This window comes from Orycteropus afer, unplaced genomic scaffold (assembly GCF_000298275.1).
Source record: "Orycteropus afer afer isolate SDZICR_OR568_19922 unplaced genomic scaffold, OryAfe1.0 scaffold00013, whole genome shotgun sequence".
NCBI classification, from domain to species: domain Eukaryota; kingdom Metazoa; phylum Chordata; class Mammalia; order Tubulidentata; family Orycteropodidae; genus Orycteropus; species Orycteropus afer.
In genome coordinates, this window is record NW_006921600.1 from 2,224,670 (window position 1) to 2,249,794 (window position 25,125).

Consider the following 25,125-nt stretch of genomic DNA (forward strand, 5'->3'; position numbering starts at 1 on the left):
GTTTTCTTCTTTCTTTGTTGCTCTTGATGAGGAGAGACCCATCATTGCATCTAGATGGCAGCTTGCTAGCTTTTAAGATCCCAGTTGCTACTCACCAAAGTAGGAGGTGGAACAATGTTTTGTATAGTATGTTATGCCAATTGAGCTTGATGTCCCCTGTGACTATGGGGACCATTGTTTTATGGGTAGTTTCTTCTAAAAGGATCTCAAAGCTATATGATATCCTGCATATTATATTCTCAGAGTATGTGCTAGTACATGACAGACTTTTTTTCTATGAAATATGTTTTTTTCAGCAGTGTCCTAGCCTTCAGAGATAATTCTGCAATTTTCCTTTATTTTCTCTCAATTGCTTTTGACTAACTTGTATGTAAGTATTTTAAGAATTCTTTAAATATAAGAATACCATCTCTTTCATTTTCTATACTTTGTAAATTATAAGCTATTCTTTATGTAAAACACATGCTGTTTTCAGGTGCCATCAAGTTGGTACTGACATAGTGACCCTGTGGAAAACAGTGAAATGCTGTCTGGTTCTGCCTGATCGTCACGATCATTGCCATGCTCTAGCCCAATGTTGGAGCCACTGTGTCAGTCCATCCCATTGAGGGTCTTTCCCTTTTACGCTGACCCTCTTGGTTTACCAAGCATGCTATCCTTCTCCAAGTATTAGTCCTTTCTGACAACATGACCAGAGTGCAAGGGCAAAGTATGGTCTTTCTTGCTTCTAAGGAGCATTCCAGCAACACTTCCTCCTAGACAGGTTTGTTCACTCTTCTAATGGTCCATTATCCATTCAGTATTCTTCACCAACACCACAACTCAAATGCATCAGTTCTTCAGCGGTCTTCTTTATTCTTTGCCCAGCTCTAATATGCATATGAGGCTATTGAAAATACCATGGCTTGGATCAGGTGCATCTTATTTTTCATAGTGACATCTTTGCTCTTTAATACTTCAAAGGGGTCTTTTGCAGCAGATTTGCCCAATGCAGTATGTTATTTGATTTCATTGATTGTTGATCCAAGTAAAATGCAGTCCTTGATGACTTCAATCATTTCTCCATTTTCCATGATTAGCTTGTTGGTCCATTTGTGAAGTTTTTTTTTTTTTTAATTGAGGTACAATACTTAATGCTATAGTTTTTGATCTTCATTAGTAAGTGCTTTAAGTCTTTTTCAGTTTCAGCAAGCAAGCTTGTGTCATCTGTATATCTCAGGTTGTTGATTAGCCTTCTTCCAATTCTAATGCTGCATTCTTCTTCACAGAGTTCATCTTCCCAGATTATTTGCTCAGCATGCAAACTGAATAAGTATAGTAAAAGGATACAACCCTGACACATACCTTTCCTGATTTTAAACCATGCACTATCCCCTTACTCTGATGGCCTATTGGTCTATGTACAGGTTCCTCATGAGTACAATGAAGTGTTCTGGAATTCCCATTCTTTGCAGTGTTATCCATAATTTATTATGATCCACAAAATTGAATGCCTTTTCATGGTCAATAAAACACAGGTACACATCTTTCTGACATTCTCTGCATATAGCCAAGATCCATCTGACATCAGCAGTAATATCTCTTGTTCCAGGTCCTCTTCTGAATACAGCTTGCATTTCTGTAAGTGCCCTGTCAGTTTACTGCTGAAACTGTTTTTGAATTAACTTCAGCAAAATTTTCCTTGCGTGTGATATTAATATTGTTCAGTAACTTCCACATTCTATTGGGTCACCTTTCTTTGGAATGGGCACAAATATGTATCTCTTCCAGTTGATTGGCCAGGTAGCTGTCTTCCAAATTTCTTGGCATGGAAGAATGAGTGCCTCCAGCACTGCATCCATTTGTAAAATACATAATTCTACTATGTGCTTTTTTGTTTGTTTGTAAAACATATAATAAACTATATTAATTTATTCACTTTAGTCTGCGTACTTCCTACTATTTTTTTTTTTTTTGCACTACAGTAAAACTGGTGTACACCAGAACCTATGTAAAGCAGAAACCTGTCAGAGAAGGAAAACTCAAATATATTCCCCTAATAGCGATAGAAAAGTGGTGACTGCCCCCTGTCAAAGGCAAAACTTATGAAACCTACAAAAATGAGGCAATCCCATCAAGTTCCAGCTCACACAGGTTTCACTGTATTTCATTTTGTGAGACTGAATTTTTAATGGTTTTAGTTTTTACATAGTAGTACGGTTTGTAATAGAAAGTATCCAGATTTTCGAAAGGCTATCATATTTAACCTGTTTGTGAATCATTTGTAGTATATACTAAGGTGTTTTGCAACTGCAATAAAATGCTAATGAAATTTAACGTTAATTTAATTTAATGAGAATTAACTTTAGTGGACAATATTTGTTCTTTTGACTAACTTAGCATGTGTTTCAAGTGCAGGTAAATGTGCCAAGACCTGTTGGTGATACAAAGTAAATTAGAGTGCCTAAGGCACTGCTAACCAGAAGACTGGTGGTTCAAACCCACCAGCCACTCCTCGGAAGGAAGATGGGGCAATCTACTTCCGTAGTGATACTGCCTTGGAAATCCAAGGAGGGGTTGCTATGAGTTGGGTCTGACTCGACGGCACACAACAACAACTATGCTTTTGAGAATCATATATTCTTGTAGAGGAGACAAATATATATGTAATTCTAACATGAGGCAATCTGTTAAGTGATACAAGAAAGCTATAGAAATTAAGTGGAGAGAGAAATTAATTTTATTTTGCATGCATGGTCAGAGAAGCTTTCAATGTTTTTCATTGCCATTTTGTTTAAAATCAAAGCAGTGGACTGTGTATGAGTGTGTGTGTGTGTGTGTGTGTGTGTGTTTGAATTTGGGTATGGAAGGAAGGGGCATTCCCTTTATTACTTCAATAGCACACATTTGACTTGTCTGCCAATTCGAGTTTCTCAGTCTCTTAGAATTAAAATTGGCCGCAAAAAGCAAATCAGCTGTAAAACATTCCATTTAGACACCATTATTACAGATAAGGGGAGCTCTGGTAGCATGGTGCCTAAGGCACTTGACTGCTAACCAGAAGGCTGGCGATTCAAAACCACCAGCCACTCCTTAGAAGGAAGATAGGGCAATCTACTTCCATAGTGCTATTGCCTCGGAAACCCAAGGATGGGTCGCTATGTGTCAGGTCCAACTTGAGGGCACATAACAACACAACAACAACATTACAGATAAGATAGTTAACTATTTTATTTTAATTCATGACCTTTACACTAATTGAAAAGCATCAGAATTATCAGCCTATATAGTCACTAATATTGTCATTTTGGAAATTATTGACTTAGGTTTTGTGATTTACATTACTGTAAAGCAAGTATTCTTTACAATTCTATGTGACTTGTATAATATGTGTCTGCATTTTTCATATGCTCATGAGAAACAACTATTAATTTGATTTTATTCAAACCTAATTAAGATTATTTCAAGTAATTTACTGAAAGGAATGGTGATGACCCCAAAAATAAACATCCTCAAAAGCCATTCCTCAGCATACCTTCCTTGCTCTCAACTCTCACCAACTCCAGAAAAGCCCTGTATTTCTGCTTATGGCTGTTGCAATATTTGTTATGCCATCTTGTTATCGAGATTGTATCTTGTATTAGACTGTGATTCAAATAGCAAAAATGATGACAGCTAACAGTCATTGATACATGTGCTTTTCAAATTATCTCACTCATTTTTCAGAGCTGTTAAATTAAAGCCAAGGAAATTGAGGCATAGTCATAGAGCTGAAAAGTAGAAGGGTTAGGATTTGAACTCAGGTGGTCTGCCTCCATAGCCTACATATTACCACTGGGCTATTCTGCTATTAAAATCCACGTTGTACCAGAAGGATAATCCATGCATTCCAGTTTACTGTGTTTAATGCTGGAGAACAGTACATCCCATGGTAATCACTGTACTTAAAAATGTAAGGGAATGCAGTTTTTTGCTGTCAAAGTTAGTACTTGGAAATATTACTGCCAAGCCTCAATATTGTTTTGTTTTCTAAACTTCTAAAAGTTACCACAATTGATTTGTAACCTGCAGATTGAAAATTATAATATGCATTAGGTGGATTTTTGTCATAAAACAGTGGAAAAGCTTAAACCAGTATTTAGTGCTTTACTGTCTATTTGTAGGATCACACGGAACAGTTTTCATTTGTTGTTCTCATTGTCAAGACAATTCTTCTATTCCTAGATGTATTCTAAGGATTGATGTCAGTTTGTAAGTGTAAACCCATTGCTTTTGAGTTGATGGTAACCCATAGCAACCCAAACCAAAACCCACTTCCATCAAGTCAGTTCTGACATATGTTGTTGTTGTTGTTGTGTGCCGTCGAGTCGGCCCCGACTCATAGCGACCCCTCCTTGGGTTTCCGAGGCAGTATCACTACGGAAGTAGGATTGCCCAACCTTCCTTCCGAGGAGTGGCTGGTGGGTTTGAACCGCCAGCCGTCTGGTTAGCAGGCAAGTGTCTTAGCCACTATGCTACCAGAGCTCCCGTTCTGACATATAGTGACCCTATAGGGTAGAGTAGTGAGCTCTGGTAGCATAGTGCCTAAGGCACTTGACTGCTAACCAGAAGGCTGGCAGTTCAAACCCACCAGTAACTCCTCGGAAGGAAGGTTGGGCAATCTACTTCCATAGTGATACTGCCTCAGAAACCCAAGGAGGGGTTACTGTGAGTCAGGTCCCACTCAGCAACACATACTAACAACAACATAAGGTAGAGTAGAATTACCCCATAGAGTTTCCAAGGCAGTAATTCCTTACAGAAGCCAACTGCCTAATCTTCCTTATGCAGAGCAGCTGACCTTTTGGTTAGCAGCAGAATGGTTTAACCACTGCAACACCAGAAATCCTAATAGTGAAAAAACGAAAACAAATAACACTTGGACAAAGGAAAATAGAGCTTCTTTATTTGATACTTGGTGTTTTTCATGAGCTTCCGTTTACTGGGACCAAGTATAAGGGTCATGTGGGGAGAAATACATGTAAGGGGAACCAGTTGTCAAGGGAAGGAGAGCAGATTTGCCAATTATACTATGTCAGTATAAACTATTTTTTGGGGCAGCTCAACCACTTCCTAACGGTGCTTGATCTTTCAGTTCTCCTATCTGCTGCTTTTCAAGGTGGTCTTCTATTCTAGTTAGGCTTAATCTCCTCATTTCCAGTACATATACTTTATAGATTCATACCTTTTTACCTATGTTTTCCCTCTTTCCATCAACCTAAATCCTACCCATCCCTAACACTCAGGTTAAGTCTCATCTCCAAAAAAACTCATTTGGTTATTTGGATTTTAATGACTGTCCTTTCTTGAACTTCTGCTTCCATTTTGACTAGATGTATATACACTGTGGCACTTGGTTTATCTTTATTGTGCATCTCTACTTTAATTTTGCAGCATAATTAGGTAGCAAAGTTTATATTATACATTTCTTTGCAGTCTTCTACCAAAAGAACCAAACCAAACTCACTGACGTTGAGTCAGATCAGACTCATAGTGACCCATCCTTGGGTTTCTGAGCCAGTATCACTACAGAAATAGATTGCCCATCTTCCTTCCAAGGAGTGGCTGGTGAGTATGAACCACCATTTCCTGGTTAGCAGTCAAATGCCTTAGGCACTATGCCTCCAGAGCTCCAGCACCTAGCAAAGTGTATTAGTAAATTAGAGTGTCTTAGGCACTCTAAAGTAGATGCTCAGTGTCTCCACTCTTTTTGGTGGACATCTAGTCCACTAAAGGCTAAGTGGAGTTTTAAGAATCAAGTCAGAATTTAATGGATATAACATACTTTTTTTTTCTGCCTTTTTGAAACATTTATTAGAGGTTGAAGTTGATGTGTAGTAAAACAATACTTAGATTGTAGTGGCTTAAACAAATCAGGTCTCATTTTGTTTTTTCACCCTCATGTAATGAGAAGGCACTGACTGGCTTGAATACCTAAATCAAAGGTGGTGGTGGTGGTTGTTAGGGGCTGTGAAGTCGATTCCAATTCATTGTGACCCTGTGTGACAGAGTAGAACTGCCCCAGTAGGGTTTTCTTGGCTATAATTTTTACAGGAGCAGGTCTCCAGATCTTTCTCCCACAGAGCCTATGGGTGGGTTTGAACCCCCAGTGTTCCAGTTAGCAGCTGAATACTTAACTGTTGTGCCATCAGGTAATATAAATGGTACTAGAGTGGAAAGCCTTACTATTCCTTGGCTCTTCATTCCTACTTAAAAAATGTGTGTCATTGCTTACGTGCCAGGCAGTGTGAATTACAAAGACGATCACTTGGCACATACCAGTTGAGTAAACCGTTTTAGAGAAATTTCCTAGAAGCTCCACTGCATGGAGAACTTATATACATGACCACCTCTGACTGTTTGAATGATCTCTTATTCAGCTAGAATTAACCTGTTTACTTCTATCAATTTAACACTAATTCTGCTAATAAGTTTTTATCCCAAAATGTGAGAATCTGAATATCTGATTATTTACTTGAAATAAGTATTAGCCAAAGGATATTGAAAATTAATGTTTGGGATTTATGTTTTCATTCATTGAGGAAAAATTCTATATAATAGACCAAGATTATATTTACACTTTTATCTATATTCTATATTTGATGTCTTTTAATTAACTCATTAACTCATTTGTTTTTGTCCTAAATATTAGTTTGCATATGTTTGTGCTTGCAATCTTTTTACCTCCCCTCTCAAGTCACAGTTACATACCTTTTATTATTATTACTAATTAAGGAAATTTTTAGTTCAGTTAACAGTATAATAACCAGATCTTGAACTGTATTACAAAAGACTGAGTGGTTGCATGTGTGGTCTAGGAGTACAGATTATAGACTATGATATTTTGAGTATTTTAATTGCTAAATATTTTGAGTATTTTAATTGCTAACTATAAACCCTATTAAAATGTCAGTTTAGAAATGTGGACACTGTCAACATTTTTCTTATAAATTACTATCAATGTATTCCTGAGGTCCTTAGGAGCAGTGTTCTACGTATCAGTTAAAAAAAAAAAAAAAAATGAATGCAGTCAATTCCAACTCTAAATGACCCTTTAGGACAAAGTAAAACTGCCCCACAGGGTTTCCAAGGCTATGAATCTTTATGGAAAGAGACTGCCTCACTTTTCTCCCACAGAGTGGCTGGTGGGTTCAAACCACTGATGTTTACGTTAACAGCCTAATGCTTTAACCATTGTGACACCAAGGCTCCTTTAAATACCATTATCTGCTGTAATTCTTTCTTTCTTAATGTAAATTAACATTTCATACAGCATCACTGTCAGCTTAAGGTAGAAAAAAATTGACTAGTTTATAAGAGCAATGGAAATCGTATGCAATTCAAATAGGTATATGCACAAATGATGATGTTGTGATATATTATAAAATGGTTAATGTGGAAAGAAAATCATTTTAGCTACTCAGATGTTGCTCATGGGATTTCAAGTATCAAAATAATGTAAGTAATTTATAACTGAACACTTAAAAATTCTCAAAGTCTACTTATATTCTTAAAGTAATTTTTTTATGTACATGGCAGAATTTTTGTCCAAAAAGCTTGCTAACAATGTGTTACATACTGAAGCATATTTGCTAAATATCATCCTCTTTACTGCCCTGTTATTCCTTGTTATTATTCTACCACCAAAAATAAAAAAGGAAGAGGAATTGGTTTCACATGTATCAAGCTTTTCACTGTGTGTCCTCCTTTGGAACGATAATTATTTGTTTCTTTTTTAAATCCTGTCATTTACAGAGTTGATTCTATATAAGGGAAACATCAAGGAGGAAACATTTTCTAGCTTCTATATTTTTATACACATGACTTAAGAAGGGGTTTAAAAAACAAAAAAAACTTTAGTAGAATTGCAGGGAAATGTGGGCAAACATGAAGCCATGTGTTAGAATTTCTCTTCATTGTCTGGAATTTCTTAACATGGTTAAAGTTACTTTAAAAGTATTTTGAATGTCCAGATAGATAAAAGGATTTTTTAAATAAATAAATAAATAAACAAATTCCTTGGCAGAAGCTACATTTATGTGCTATATATTTCAAGCTAAAAATAAGGGCTTAGTGTGGGTCATTGTGTCATATCCCATGGTATCTACTGTGATATAGAGGGTTATCTCGTATGTCAGCAAGGTAACTCTGTGAACAGTTTTGAGCAGACAGGATAATAGGACTGAATTCTGAAATGAGGGTTGAAATATACTGGAATAGTGTTACATATGAGAGCAATAACTTGATAAAATAAGTGTAGTCATCTTTCAACATCATTAGGTATATTTGATAATATTTTTTAATGGGATATGAGTATGAAGAGAACTAAATATATAATTGTTTTTATAAATAGTTATTTATTAAATAAATTCAAAAACTCTACCACACATGGGAGACTTTTATTAATAGAAAACTGCTGAGCAAAAATTGAAACTTTTTTCCTTCTCTATTATGATTCTGGGAGCTCTGGGAGCATAGTGACTAAGGCACTTGACTGCTAACCAGAAGGCTGGCGGTTCAAACCCACCAGCCACTCCTCAGAAGGAAGATGGGGCAATCTACTTCCGTAGTGATACTGCCTGGGAAACCCAAGGAGGGGTCGCTATGAGTCGGGGCCGACTTGACGGCCCATAACAACAACAACAACAACATTATGATTCTAAGATATCCTGATGGAGCAGTAGTTAAGCACTCAGCTGCTAACCAAAAGGTCAGCAGTTCGAATCCACCAACCCCTCTGCGGGAGAAAGGTGTGGCAGTCTATTTCTATGAAGATTACAGCCTCGAAAACCTTATGGGGCAGTTCTCCTCTGCCTGGTAGGGTTGCTATGAATAAGAATTGACTCTGGACAGTGGGTGGGTTTATTGTGATTTTGGAATTAATATTACCCAGTACTGGAGAAAGGAGCTCTGGTAGGGTAGTGCCTAAAGCACTTGACTGCTAACCAGAAGGGTGCCAGTTCAAATCCACCAGCGACTCCTCAGAAGGAAGGTTGGGCAATCTACTTCTGTAGTGATACCACCCAGAAACCCAAGGAGGGGTCTCTATGAGTCAGGTCCAACTCGAGGGCACATAACAACAACAATACTGGATAAAAATGAGGCAGTCTGCTTCCGAAAGATTTACAGCCTTGGAAACCTGATGGGCCAGTTCTGCTCTGTCCTGTAGGGTTGCTTGGAGTCAGAATCAACTTGATGACAGTAGGTTTGGGTGTTCTGGTTTAATACTGATAGGGTTTTTAATTTTTTAATTGCTGTTTTAAGTCTCGAATATAGAACTACTTCTCCCCAAATATACATAATAATATGGATATCTTTCAGATTGCTTGGCTTTACTATGTTTTCCAGATAGAAATTTCATACATCATTGCATAATTCATTCATTCTTTGCCAAACCTAAATATACACTTATTTTGGGGGAAAGTGCACGTGTGTGTATATATATGTATTTAGTGAATACAAAAAAAAATGTTTATTTTTAAATGTAGTTTTGAATTGCTTTGGTGCGATTTGGGTAAGAAGACCCACATTTATACTATCACAGCATATAAATTGGAATTTTAAAATCTTTCTAAATTCTCATTGTAATCTAATATGTAGCTAAATATGTAGTTGTAGAAGGAAAATATAAATGTTTTTATACCATCTTATGTACATTTTATTTACTACTTTGGCATTTACTTGTTTAAAAAGACAGGTCTTTATGTACAACTGATTTTTCATAAACATATGTTAACATATCCTTATTTTCTTGAAGCCCATAATACTGTAATCATGAGTGAGTGATTTAGGAAAGCTTTGGTCAGCCAGTAGAGGCCACTCACAGCTTGCTACTAAAATTGGAATCCCAGCAAAACTCTTTCCTCACTATCACTATTGGGCATCCTTCTGAGCTGCTTAATCTTTACTTTCTAACATAAAAAAAAGAAGGTAACTATGGAGCAGTGTGAAAAGAAGTTGTTGCTGTATTTGGTTTTTAATTTTGTAGTGATTAATCTTTTTTATTAAAGCATTTAGATCATTCATTAGTAGTGTATACCAGAAATGAGAATTTATGCACTTAATAATTAGATGTATTTTTATTATAATGGACCAATAATTCTCAAGTATTAATTATTAATGCTGACTTATTTTAACTAGGATAAAACTGTTTAAAATGAAGATTTAAGACAATTTCATTGTTCAGTTTTAGATTTAAAACAATTGCTAATGTTTGCCTATGTAAAAATATATGTGTATGTCTTTATATGTCTGTATTTTCATATAATTTGCATTTTGATAATGTTGTTAGAAAAAATAACTGTACTACTGTTACTTGAGGGAGCTCTGGTGGCATAGTGCCTAAGGCATTTGGTTGCTAACCAGCAGGCTGGCAGTTCAAACCCACCAGCCACTCCTCAGAAGAAAGTTTGAGCAATCTACTTCCGTAGAGATACTACCTTGGAAACCCGAAGGTCACTATGAGTCGGATCCAACTCGATGTGAGTGAGTTTGGTTTGGTTTGGTACTGTTAATATGCATACTTGCGAAGTACTTGATATCTGTGCCTCCATTCACTACTGATATGATGTTGTATTTTCATATAATTTGCATTTTGATAATGCTTTTAGAAAAAATAAATGTACTACTGTTACTTGAGGGAGCTCTGGTGGCATAGTGCCTAAGGCATTTGATTGCTAACCAGAAGACTGGCAGTTCAAACTGTACAACTGTACAGCGGACTGTAATCTGAGGCATTTCATTTCTTCATCTATTAATTGAGAATAATAGTATCTATTCACTCTAGCCATCTTGTTTGTGAAACACTCTATAAAAATAGACAGGAGCTATAAAGAAGAGGGTTATCATTATCACTAATGACAATGATATTTCTAGTAGTTATATTAATTCTTGATGTATTTTGGGTGGTTATTATCACACATTCTTTGTTTCTCTCCTGTAACACATGTACTAATTCCTGCTAGGAAGGCTGATCTTCAATTGAAAGGAAAACTTTGTACTTCTGTGGTTTATTTCCTTTGACTTGATTCCTTCCAGGAAGAATTAAAAACTACATAGTAGAAATACATTGTAACATTGTAAAACCCTTAACCTTGACTAAGAGGTAAAAATGATCAGATTCACCCACTGTTATATCCACCATGGTATATTTGTGTTCCAGAAATGAGCTTATTCAGAACAGCCCATATAGATAGATAACATAAAGTCTGTGAGTGGTAGATGCCACATGGATCCTAAGAGGTTTTCTCCTAAATGTGTTACCAATCTGGGCTCTGTTGGTATGAGCAAGATTGTGAACACTGGTGTATTTAAAGATATGAATGATGATGAGAACTTCTGTAACATTTTTGTGTTTTACAAAATTCTAAACATTTAGGCATTTTCTTAGTTGGAAACCCAGTTTATAGTGTATAAATTTAGTGAAACAGTTTTTGAAATCTCAGATAATTGTCCTCAGAAATGGATCCTCTTCTTCCTGAACATTTCTTCTAGGAAGATATTTTTTTCAAGGCTAACCCTAGAGACCGCCTCTAGTATCCAAATCTTACCACGCACAAATCAGGAAATGTGCGTACACCTATTGTTACTTTTTTGTTTCTCGTAGCCAGTGAAGAGGGTTTGTCTTGGTCCACTGTATGTTGTTGTTAGGTGCCGTCAAATAAATTCCAACTCATAGTGATCCTGTGTACAGGAGAATACTGCTTGGTCCTGCGCCATCTTCCCAGTCAGTGCTGTGCTTGAGCCCCTTGTTCCAGCCACTGTGTCGTCTGTTTTGTTCAGGTCTTCTTCTTTTTCTCTGACCCATTACTTTTTCAAGGATGATGCCCTTCTCCAGGGAGTGGTCCCTCCTGATAACATGTCCAAACTACGTAAGATGAAGTCTTGCCATCCTTGTTTCCAAGGAGCATTCTGGCTGTCCTTATCCAAGACAGATTTGTTTGTTTTTGCAGACCATGGTATATTCAGTAGTCTTTGCCAATGCTGTAATTCAAATGCATCAGTTCTTCCTCAGTCTTCTTTAATCGTTGTCCAGCTTTTGCATTCATATGATGTGATTGAAAAACCATGGCTTGGGTCTACGGTATAAATTCATATTTTACTTTATAGAAATCCAGACAAATGAAAGCAAAATATTCATTAGCACATGAATTATTTTCAGATTTTCTTCTTACTCTTTAAAACTAAAACAAACTTGGAATAAGAGGGCTTCATTCATGACTTTTCAAGATATCAAAAAATATTAGATCAGTATAACTGAAATCACCCTATTGAATGTGAGCCATATAAACCCATTGCCCTGGGGTCAATTCCAACTCATAGTGACCCCAAAAGACAGAGTAGAATTGCTCCGTAAGGTTTCCAGTGTTGTAATCTTCATGGAAGCAGACTGCCACATCTTATTCCCACAGAGTGGCTGATGGGTTCAAACTGCCTGCCTTTTGGTTAGCATCCAAGCAGTTTAACTACTGTGCTGCCAGTGCTCCTTTGTGAACCATATACCATTTATTATATAATGAATTTAAATGTAATTTTATATACACAGTACCAAAAAAAAAAAAAAAAACCTGACTCATGGCAACCCCATGTGCTGCAGAGTAGAACTGCCCTCTGTAGGGTGTTTTTGGCCTGTAATCTTTATGGAAGTAGATTGCCAGGATTTTCTTCCTCAGTGCTATTGGGTGGGTTTAAATTGCCACCCTTTAGCTTAGTTGTTGTTGTTGTTGTTGTTATGTGCCGTCAAGTCGGACCCAACTCCTAGCGACCTCTCCTTGGTCTTCCGAGGCAGTATCACTAAGGAAGTAGATTGCCCCATCTTCCTTCCAAGGAGTGGCTGTTGGGTTTGAACCACCAGCCTTCTGGTTAGCAGTCAAGTGCCTTAGCCACTATGCTACCAGAGCTCCCTTTAGCTTAGTAGTCAAGTGCAAAATGTTTTTAATACACAGGGACCTTTATATACATGGTGGTGGTTAGTTGCTCTGAAGTTCACTCTGACTCTTGATGACCCCATGCAAAGTAGGTAATCTATTTGTTGGGTTGTATCAAGTAGAATAATATTGGGTATTGTGTTTAGAACAAGGAATAAATAGAGGCTACAAAAGGCTGGAGAGGAAGGATCCCATTAGAAAGCAGGTAAGGATCGGGGATGATTTTGAATGCACTTTACCTTCAGTGTAGAACCATGAATGCTTTGAGAATGAGAAGCTGACACGTAAAAAATAGTGATTTAAAAAGTTGAAAGTTTGTAAGGTGGATTGGCGCATGGGAAAATAAATTGCTTACAACTCTCTTCTTAGCGGTGATTTTTCCCTACTCCTTAAATCAGATAACTGCTCTGTTTCCCCTTAACCTTATAAATGATATCCATGTTATACTACTGGAATAATCACTTTCTGTATTTGCATAAAAAGTAATTCTAAAATAATTTTAACTTTTTTGTGTGTTACTTTGAAAGTAATTCTAAGGTTGTTTTCTTCAATATGTCTTTCATCCCCAAACAGTTGGTACCTTTTGTGAATTGTGACCATTCTGCAATATTATAAATGAGGATAGATAACACAATGAAATATTTTATTCATTCTCCCAACTGTCTTGTTACAGAACTTTTTTTTAGAATACCAGCTTAGAACACAGGTGCCCTTATTTGAAAAGGTTTTTTGGAGCATTTTTCTTTATTCTTCTGTGTAGTGGTTACAGATAAACATTTAACAAATTCATTTTCATAATAAATTTAAATTATTGTAAAATATCATTTTCTTAGGTTATTTTTAATTATTCAATGAAGATACATTTAAAAAATGACAACCAAAATAGTTGTTCTTCCATGTTCCCCTTACTGCCTACCCCCGTGGTTAAAAGTCATATTTTTAAGCTTGTTTTTGCTGAGTTGTTTTCCTTAATATCTGTCACTTACATGTATTTTGACTGACACGTTTGTTGAACATACCAGGGGGCCTTCAGGCAGAGGCTTCAAAACTTTAAAGGCTTGTTTCTCTCTTCAAAAAATTAGAGTGAAATTAATAATTGTCCTAGGAGAAGCAGGAAACATCTAGGTCTTGACAAACTGTCAGGGAGGCTCAGAGATATCTCCCTATAGCCTAGAGCCCAGTTAGATTTGATTGACCAGTCTTCACAAAACTGAAAGGCCTTTTTTGAATGGCATCCTGCCACCACAAGTGTTTGTCAGTAGGGGAACTGAAGCAGAATAGCGTTTAAAAAGTGGATAAAATGAAAACCAGAGCAAAGTTGAAGAGGAATGGTAATGGTAGAGGGCAAGAAGAAAGATTGATGGTTTCTTGTAGTTATGTGGGTACATACAACTTCATTAATTCCAGAAGACTCCTAATCATTGAGATTATAAGGAGGATGTCATCCAGAGTGAACCTCTTTTTTTATTAGTCCTACAAGACCGTTGTGTCTCAGATAAGTTTTCCTGATTTGGAAAATGATTTCTTCCTATATCTAGTTGTGGAAAAATAGAATAAGAATAAGATGCAATGGGTTTGGTAATGATGAAATGAAAATGAGATGTAAAACCAACTCTTCTTTTTATCTTTTGAGGGAAGTCATAAAATCACTGTTAATAAATCAGTGAAAAAAAGAATAAGAAATTGCTTCAATGGATCTACTAAACATGAAAGAATATTTTGTTTTCATTGATATCATTCAGCTGAATTTCCTGTACATTAGTAGTTAGTGACTTTATAAACACTGAGATAGGTACTTGTGCAGCTGTTAAATTTTTATCTGGAGGAGCCTTGGTGGCACAATGGTTAAAGAACTCGGCTGCTAACCAAAAGGTTTGAACTCACTAGCTGCTCTCTGGGAGAAAAAGGTGGCAGTCTGTTTCTGTGAAGGTTTACAACCTTGGAAACCATGTGGGGCAGTTCTACTCTGTCTTATAGGGTCTTATGAAGGTTGATGACTTGATCATAAATAGAAAACAACAAAAACTGAGACCAGTGTGGTCTTGTAGCATTATAGTTTATTTCACAACCAAAACAGGCCAAAGTCTATGACATGAAGGTTATCTAGAGACCATCTCTATTCCTTTCTAGGTTTTAGGTTAATTCAAAATTTAACCATTTACATAATAAACATAGGTAATGAAAATGGTATGCCTATTTTATTTAGGATTATAGTCAGAATCAATATACAGGAATGTTTAATGAACAAATCATAAAAATTCAGGGCATGTGATATTGATGTCTGTTATTATCACTGAATATTAGCTAATTGAATAAATGATTATCTCCAAAATTTTAACTAATAACAAGGATTGGGTTTTGGAGATACTGCTTCTCATGAAGACCAAAATACCTGTTCCTACCTAATCTTGTGGAATAAAATTAGAATTCTCTCTTGCTAGTAGACTGTGTTCTGTATGAATAGTTTATTGGATATTTAAGATGGCTTTTTAAAATTTATTTCTTTCTAAGATGTTTTTGGAATTACCAGGAGGCAGTTATTTTGGAAAATGAAATTGTTTACTAGCAATTAATACTTTGGCATTTAAAATTGCTTCATTTTTATAAAGATTATTGTTTGACCCTCAATTAATGATGAGATAGTTATAAATATTTAGAAAACATTCTTTAAGAGGATGTTTTTTGAAGTTTTATCATACTTTGAATTATTCTGCTAAACACATCAGTATTTAGCTGTAGAACTTCAGTGTAACATTGACCCTGAGAAGATCATCATGCTCAAATCTCAGTATTGGTTTTTTTGCATTTAAAAAAATCTAAAATTTTGCCAAGTGGTTTATATTTAAAAGTAAAACAAAACTTTATCTGAAACACAATAATTAAAATTAAAGGCCATGTACTAGGTAAATATGTAAAATAATTGGGATATCTATATTTGGTACTGTAAGTCTTTTATGAGTAATATACAGCAATTGAATCAATAGGTATACACACACCACACACACATAAATTCATGTGATTTATGAGAAATACATACCGTGATTATTTGTGACTAAATTGAAAGCTTACATTTGTATTATGGTATAAATTAGTTATAAATGCGGTTTTATTGTATTCAGTTGCATTTTTTTCATCAGGCAATTTATCACATGGGTCTATGTGAAATTTCTTCATTTATTAAATTTCAGATTATGTATTTCAAGCCAGAGCAAGACTTAAACATTTTTCCATAAGTATAGCTTCAGGTAAACAAGTAATTTTAGTCCTGAAAATAGCTTCTGCTTCTGTCAACACGTTGTATATTTTCTCTCTGAGATAAAAAGTTCAGTTTTCTGATATTTGTACCAAGATAAAGTCAGTAAACAAGATTAATATAGTGTGGAAAAGGTTGTCAGCAGCCCTAGCAAAGGAAATAAGTTGCCTGTACATAGAACATACTGTAAACTGAATAAAAGTGTCAGGTCCACCATGAGATAATGTGATCATGAACCTCTAACAAAGCATGACATAGGCACAGTCGGCTTTTCTCATAGCCACAGTGTAGAAAATGGATTACTGTATTCCAGGGATACCCACTGGAATAGCATGAAAACCTCATTTTGAGATGAATGCAGGATGTAGTCCTGGAGTTGAGCCACATGTTTACCTGTGGTGCTCAACCATAGGGTTATTAATGCCATCATCTGTGCACATTCACAGTCTTTGCATTTGTTGGAATTTCAGAGTATAGGCTTGCATCCTGGTTACCCAAGTGATACAAGAAGGAGTGAATTTTTGAAAATGTCATTTCCTCTTTAGTGGCATTTTACTACCTCATCGTGCCATTTTTATTCTGTATCTTAAATGATACTTCTATAATTACCGAAGCACTTTTGCTTATGACAGACTTAAGTTGGAGGTTTTTGTTCTAAGTTTGCTCTTTGTCTATTGCGATGGTAGATTGATTCATGCACTGTACTCCGTTTATGTTACTTTTGAGAACCCTCTGTAAAATGAGAAAATTGTTTAAATCATCAAAAATGTATTGGAACTTCATCAGATGTTTTCTTTGATTTATAAATAAAGGAGTAAAATATTTTTATATTCTGCAAAATTACATTTTGCTCTATTTAGGTACACAGATAACTTCTAACTTGGAGAAGAACTATGAAATGAGTTATTCCCTACCTCCACGATATAAGTTTCTGTATGCATTTATATGTTGCATTATACTACGTGTTACTTACATTTAAAAATTAACTACAAATATGTTGGTATTCTGAAATATCTACTCAGTATTAATCTCATTAATAAACCTCTTTTTTTCTATATAAAGTTAAATATATCCACAGCTGGATGGTATTTGAAATCAATGGTCTAGTTCTTAAGATGTTTATTCTGTTATAAAGGTATTTTGAAAACAGTCTTAAAAAAGTCTAGCAGAGGAACTACACTAGACCAGAACAAGTAGAGCATTATTATCAGAAAATAGACTATACTTTGGTCTATGGAATTTTATCTGAGATTTTATGAATTAATATTATATTCTGTTCTATTCTTTGGTTTACTTGAATGTCTCTAAATGGAAATATCAGTATTATTCATTGTCCTTTTACATTATTCATTGTCCATTGTGACTTATTCTTTTGTTTTTAAATATTTCAGGTGACCACTCCTGGGCCAGTCAGTAATAAGAGGATGGTTCACTTTTCCCCAGATTCTCATCAGCATGAGTGAGTACTCATTGTATTTATAGAACCTTATTCATATCTTATTCATATTCTACTTAGTTCTTTTGGGAAATTTGTAGCTATTGCTAGTAAAGGTGGTTTAATTCACACCTATCTTAAGAAGGAGTAAATGTTATATGCCAGTGGCAGTAGCGAAAGAACAATTTAAGTAAAACCCATGGCAGACATTTAAATAAAGATTTTCAAGTACAGTCATTCCTTTATTTCATTTGTGATACAATTTAGAATTCATGTACAGTGAAACACAGATCCACAACTCAACGGGACTGCCTTGTTTTTCTGGATCTCACCAGTTTTCCACCTTTGACAGGATGCAGTCTTACCACTATTCTTTCTCTCTTTAGTGGCAAATAAATTGAGTTTTCTATTCTGATAGATTTCTGCCTTATACAAGTTCTGGCTTACGATGCAGGTTTGACTGTATTACCTTAAAATATTTTCACTACAATAAGTGGCATCAAGCTACTTACTTGCTTCAGATACCCCTCTTATGCCTATCACCTTACTCCTTTCTTCCCCAGTCTTCCTAAAATACTGAAAGGAAGGAAAAGTGACTGGTTTCCTATTACTTCTCTACTCTTTGTCTTGCCCAGCATTTGGTAATAATGTTAAAGAATTGTGAAGGGACCAGAATGTATTTACATTTAGCAACAAAAGAGAGAGACTAGTTTATTACATAATTAAACAAACAATTAACTAAAAAGTTGAACAGTTGAGCATTGACTTTGGTAAATTCTTGGATGAATTTCTAGGTGCTAATTCAAGCTATATCTTTGTTGGAAAAGCTTAAATATGTATTTTAGCTCAATACCATTGATAACTCTGCAAAGTAGGTTGAACTTGAAAGAGGCCATGAAGTAAAGAAAGATATCAAGTAATTATTAAATGAAATTATACTGATAAGCAATTATACTAGAATCCCTTAGATCCTAATTTTTAAAAGCTATTCCTTAGCAAATATAAAACAGAAATTGTTGTTCAGCTCTAGCATAAAGATACATAAATTTTCCTTTTTAGTAGCTGATTTCATTCATTTTTATTCTCCTATAAGAACTTCTGTCTATCAGAAAAAACAAAGAGTAAACCATTTATTATCTCAGAATGACAACCAAAATAGTTTAAAATTTTCTGTTTTTATTAAAAAAAAAAAAAAAACAGGCAAATAGATTTAGAGTTATTTTAAAATCCCAAATTGCATTGGTGGAAATTTTAAATTCTTCAAGGGCAGACAAATGCTGTATCATTTTATCACCATTATAGTCCTGGTGCTAGCCCAGTACCTGTACCTGGTATGTTATAGACGTGCATTGAAAGTGGGACAGATTGGATAATATAAACTGGAGTATTGCTTCTCACATAACCAGAAATGATAGCTCATTATATTTTTCCCACATCCCTTCCACACCAGTCTCCCCGGTCATTATCAATCAATTAAATAAGAATCTGGGCATGAAAGTCAGCTACTAGTATATTTAGAGCTTCCTACATGATCTCAACCCACCAGCCACTCCTCGGAAGGAAGGTTGGGCAATCCTACTTCCGTAGTGATACTGCCTCGGAAACCCAAGGAGTGGTCGCTATGAGTCGGGGCCGACTCGACGGCAAACAACAACAACAACAACAACAAACTGCTTCACTCTTCCCTTCACTCTGGGCTTTTACTTGCTCCATTCCATAGTACCTATATCTATCAAACCCTATTTATCATTTTAACAACTGATTTAAAAAAGTATCTATTAGAATGTATTAGCAAGTAACGGGATGCAACTAACAATAGCTTAAACCAAAAGGGCTTTATTTTTCTCATATAAGTCTGGAAGAAGGTAGTTCGAGGGTTTGTTAACTAGCTTAAGGATGTCATCAAGGACCATACTGTTTCTGTTTTCTTCTTCATCATCCTTCCTTTTTTTTTTTTTTTTTTAGGTTTTGGTTTAAGATTTACAGATTTTTTTTTTTTTTTTTTTTTTGGTTCTTATATCCTTACATGCATTGCCTAATAGTCTCTAAATGGCTGCTGTACGTCTGTCCACACATCATGTGTGCGTTTAAGCTGAAGAAGAGGGGAAGGACAATACTAGCAGCTCTCTTTTACCTTATATCAGGAAACAAAATTCTCGATATGCCCAACCAGATTTGCTTGCATTTGTCTCTAATTGCTCAATATCCTGAAATTTTCTTGCTGTTGCTTAACAAAAGAAGATATATTATTTGTGTTCAGGGTATGGCCAGGGATAGTTTTAGTTACATGCTTCATCGACTCTCTAGCCAAAATAAATGGATCCATACCACCTTTTTCTTTTCTCCTACTCAACTTGCTCTCTATTTTAAAGTATTATACATTTAACCCACTTTCAACACAAAATTCAGCACCTCAAAGAAGAAGACTCAGGCTATTCATGTACTCATCAAGGTATACAAATAAGTTCCAGGGGATACATGGTCAACAGTAGTTTTAAAGGAGTCAACTTCTAGATCCTTGACTTCCATATACCTTCTTTTCCTGGAACTTACCAGACCTGGTTATTTTTCTGGGTCTTGCCTTTTACCGTTGCCTTTCTCCCACTTTAGAAAAGAAAGATTCCCCACTATTTCTAATATTTCTTTAATGCATTGCCATAGTATAAAATCCTTTCATATTCCAAACATGAAAATTTTAAATACTGTGCTGGTATTGAAGTTGAGGGATTGAATGTAATGATTGGGTAACAAAGCCTTTTGCAAATTAGGTAAGTGGTTTCCAGGTCTTCGCTTTCAGCAGTTGGTAGATTATTAAGCATACTCTTTAATGCTAGTGATCATTTTATTACCTGCCTTAAAACTCTGAAGATGTTCAAGTAATTGAATGGCTACTCTAAACAAATTCCTTTTTATTACCTTCTAACAATTTGTATGAACAAGGTTTCTGAGTACTCAAATCTATAAATATAAAAATTAGGAATAGAAGAGATGCTAAAAAAATGCTCATCAATGCATACATGAAATGATTTTGGTAAAAGGTCTTTAAAGATGATGGATTTTAACAAAATCTTTTTTCACTTTTAGAATGATCAAAATTATATTTATGTTGGTTAATTTATGATTGGTTTAATAATAACTCAGATCATTAATAACTGATGAAGAACTTCAGTACTAGTAGACCTTTCAGAAGAATTTTTTACCACTTAAGTTTTATAGTCATAGAAATTTAAGAAAATTTAATTTAATATAATCATAGATGTTTGTTCCTGAGAAGTATGATAGAGTTACTGATGAAAGACATTTAGGCGTAAAAGTGTATTATTGTAGCATAAATTCTTGTAAGGAAGTAAAATAGAAATAGGAATTTAAGGAGAAAAATAAGCTATGTAAAATCGTTAACTCCTATTGTGGAGTTGTCTGTTTCTCTTTTCAATTGACTTACATATTTTGGGGCTGCTTTATTAGGTGAAAATCATCGACTCTTAAGTGCTTGTTCTGTTATATTTTAAAAATGAACTGTGATTGGTATCAAAACATAGTGATATTTAGATTTCAATATATATGTATGTAAAAGAGTATCATAATGGTTTTATTTTTTAAATACCCATATCTGTCATTTAGAGAAAATTAAATCCTTTACAGCTCTTTAAATTTATGGTGAAAATTTTACACGTCTACATAAAAATATGTGAGGAGGATATCTTCATAATTGTGTTAGATGAAATCCACTCAAGAAAAGTTGAAGACCAGTAATCTATAGAATGCATTTAGGAAAAATTAGCAATATCCTGCAAGTAATGATTTAAGCAAATAGTGATTTCATTTTCTGACATAAACAGAAATCTGCAAGTAGGCATCTCCAGCGCTTTGCAGAGGCAATAACAGTATCTGCTACAACTTCCTTTAAGGAATCTTTGATATTTCCTCCTCCTAGTAATTCTCTATACTTCCTGTATTCTCCCAGGTTATTGTTTGTACTTGGTTATAGTATTTATCACATTATTCTCTGGAATATAATTATTGTATACATGCTTTATCCTACTTAATGGATCATGAACTTTCTAAAGCTAGAGACTTTGTCAGCGTTTCTTTGAGTCTCTCACAATATACAGCAAGTTTATCAAGTTCCACTACTGCCTAGTGATGGACTATGTTCATGAAGGCCCAGATAAAGGCCTAAACTTGTTAAATACAGTTAATAATTGGCAGAGGCTGGTGATACTGTAGCTAGAAGAAACAAAAATAAAACAAAAACTCATTGCCATTTAGTCTGTTCCAACTCATACAACCCCATGTGTTGCAGAATACAACTGCTACATAGGGTTTCAAGGCTGTGACTTTTTGGAATGCCACTGGATGGGTTCCAACCACAGCCATTTGGTTAGTAGTTGAGTGCTTAACCATCTGTGCCATCCAGGGACTTCTTAGACATAGTCTTACTCATCACCTGATGTTATAGTTAACAACTTGAGGCTTAGAATGGCTAGATTAATTGCTTGGGTTCACACACTAGCTAGTGGAAGATCTAGGGCATACCACATTAGAAATAAGCACTGAATTTGGTCATTTTGGGGTGGTGAAGAGATTGCAGGTTGGTTTTGTATTCTACTTTGTATTTATATATATGTTTTTGTTTATACCTTTGGTATTTTCCATACTTAATTACTGTAAATTTAGCCAAAAAACTCACAATGACTATTATAAAGAGGATGGTACTAATATAGTTATATTGCATAGTGATTTTAAATATACAAAGACATGTTATTTCATTCTATGTACTCAGTCTTGCTGACTAAGAATGGCTTATGAGCCTTCTTTTGAATATAAGAAAATTACAATTTAAAACAGCTATGCAATTTGCTCTAAGTTACATGGCTACAATAATGGATCAAAAATGGAAGGTGAGCTCTGGTGTTTATCCTGTGCTCCATCTATTCCAACACACAGTTAAGTTGAGGGTGTAAACTCTTATGTCATCCTTGCCATATCTTATCTTACTCCTTTATTCTTCATGCTCTGAGCTCTTTAAATTCATTCTTCTACCTTTGAGCAGGGAGCTCTGGTAGCATAGTGCCCAGGGCACTTGACTGCTAACCAGAAGGCTGGTGGTTCAAGCCCACCAGCCACTCCTCAGAAGGAAGATAGGGCAATCTACTTCCGTAGTGATACTGCCTCAGAAACCTAAGGAGGGGTCTCTATGAGTTGGGTCCAACTTGACAGCACATAACAACAGCAACACCTTTGAGCAGAATATTTCAATCCATAATGTCTTCCTATGGATCTCTGGTGGTACAGTGCCTAAGGCATTAGACTGCTAACCAGAAGGTTGACAGTTCAAACCTGCCAGCCAGCCAGCCACTGTGTAGAAGAAAGACGAGGCATGGGGTCACTATGAGTCGGAATTGACTTGATGGCCATGAGTTTGGTTTGGTTTTGGTTAGTGGTACAGTGAGTAAGCACTTGTCTAGTAACTGAAAGGTCAGCAAGCAGCTCATCCCACCACTGGGCTCCATGGGAAAAACAACCTAGTGATCTTCTGTGAAGATTTCAATCTAGGAAACCTGATGGGGCAGTTGTACTCTGTCATTTAGGGTTATTATGAAGCAAAATTGACTTGATGGCCCACAATAGCAACAATTACTTTTAATTAATACCTCCTTCCTTTCTATTGATCCTAGATGTTGCTTAATTCTTTCTTATCTCTCTTTTTTTTCCAATTACTTATGAAGTTCTCCTTTTTATGTAGAGATTTTATGATTCATTAAGTGATTTTTACATTTTGCTTTTTTTTCATTTAAAAATATTTGTATTTGCCTGAGGAGTTATATATAAATCAAAACTTATTTTAAATGCACATGTGTAACTCATTAGAATTCTTTGATTAATTCCTTTTTAAAGCAAATATTCACCACTTATTTTATCTTTGTGTAAATATCGAGTTTGCTTAGCCTGGATTAAAGTTTATGTTCATTGAGAATAATTTTACGCTTTGAAATTTAGCATCTGTTGCTTTATAGTGAAGTTTTCATTAAAGTGACTTTAACTCTAGATCAAAATAAATAAGATACACTAGGTCTATTTCTCCTTTGACTTGCTATGATTCCCTTGAATAAGTCGGTAAACTTATATATGTCTTCATTTTCACTTATAGAATAAAGAATAATAATCACAGTTTTTTCTCATCTAAGACATTTTTTTAACTTATGTAAAATACAGATTTTTTTTTTTTTTTAATTAAGATGCTGATAATGATACTTTACATTGCATAGTGTATTTGCTTTTCGGAGAATTTTCATATTCACTACCCTCTTTAAGGGAGCTCTGGTAGCATAGTGGCTAAGGCACTTGACTGTTAACCAGAAGGCTGGCGGTTCAAACCCACCAGCCACTCCTCGGAAGGAAGATGGGGCAATCTACTTCCGTAGTGATACTGCCTCGGAAACCCAAGGAGGGGTCGCTGAGTCGGGTCTGACTCGATGGCACATAACAACAACAACAACAATCCTCTTTAATGTTTCTATTACTTCTCAAGCAGTCATTGCAAGTGTTATGCCCCATTTTATAGCTTGTGTGACTTATCTACAATCATACAACTCTAATGCACTCAACCAAAAGCCAATTAAAGAAACAAATATATTAAGCTTCTAATACGTGTTGGGTAACATGCTAAACCTGCAGGAAGATCCTTCCATGAGTAGTGGTTTTACTACAGGTATTTAGAAATAAAAAGATAATTACTGCAAAAATTCACAGTGTAAAAGTCTGCATATTACTGTATATATTCTACTGTGTACTGTTGGAGGAAATAAATTAATGTCCATTGAAAACTTACTATGCACCAGGATTTTAGTCTTGTTTAAGCCTCCAAATACTATGAGGGAGGTAGTAGAATACGAAGAAACCAAGACTCAGAAATGTAAGTAATTTGTCAAAGTTCACTAGCTGTTCGGTGCCAAAGCTGGATCCAGATGTAGGTCTTTCTGATTCTTAAAGCCATGATTTAACACCCAGACCAGCCTGAACCTCCTGGATTTACGTTTGTGGTTTAGTTAGAGAAATGAAGTTTTAGAAGAGCTTCTTAAACATAGTTGTAGAGTTGATTTTTTTTGTTTAATAGGAACCCAAAAGACTCCATTGTTCTCATTCTTCTACTTTTGTGTAGAATATCATGGTTACATGAGGTATATTGTAGGTACAAGAAGAGTTGTAACTTCCCAGTTAAAGGTGATGGTAACTTGGACTAACATAGTATCACAGATGGTATTGAGAAGTAGATACATATAAGAAATGTTTATGGGATAATGGACTTGCTGATTCCTTTAATATGAAAGAGAATGGCTCCCACAACAACTTTAGTTGTCCTTTGGAAGATTGGTGCTGCCATTCATTGACCTTAATTTCACTAGAAGAAGAATAGCTTTGTAGTGAACAACTATGAGTTCAGAGAAAATTTTTAATATTTATTTATTACAAACGTAATAAACCCATTGCAT

At 35.3% G+C, this 25,125-nt stretch overlaps 1 protein-coding gene across 1 annotated transcript in view; it reads left to right on the forward strand.

Moving 5' to 3' along the window:
• Positions 1-25,125, forward strand: part of GPATCH2 (G-patch domain containing 2) — a 283,303-nt gene that overhangs the window by 166,674 nt on the left and 91,504 nt on the right. Inside the window, exon 6 of the mRNA XM_007952496.2 lies at positions 17,589-17,656. Within this exon, the coding sequence (XP_007950687.1) occupies positions 17,589-17,656 (68 nt within the window). The remainder of the gene's footprint in view (positions 1-17,588; positions 17,657-25,125) is intronic.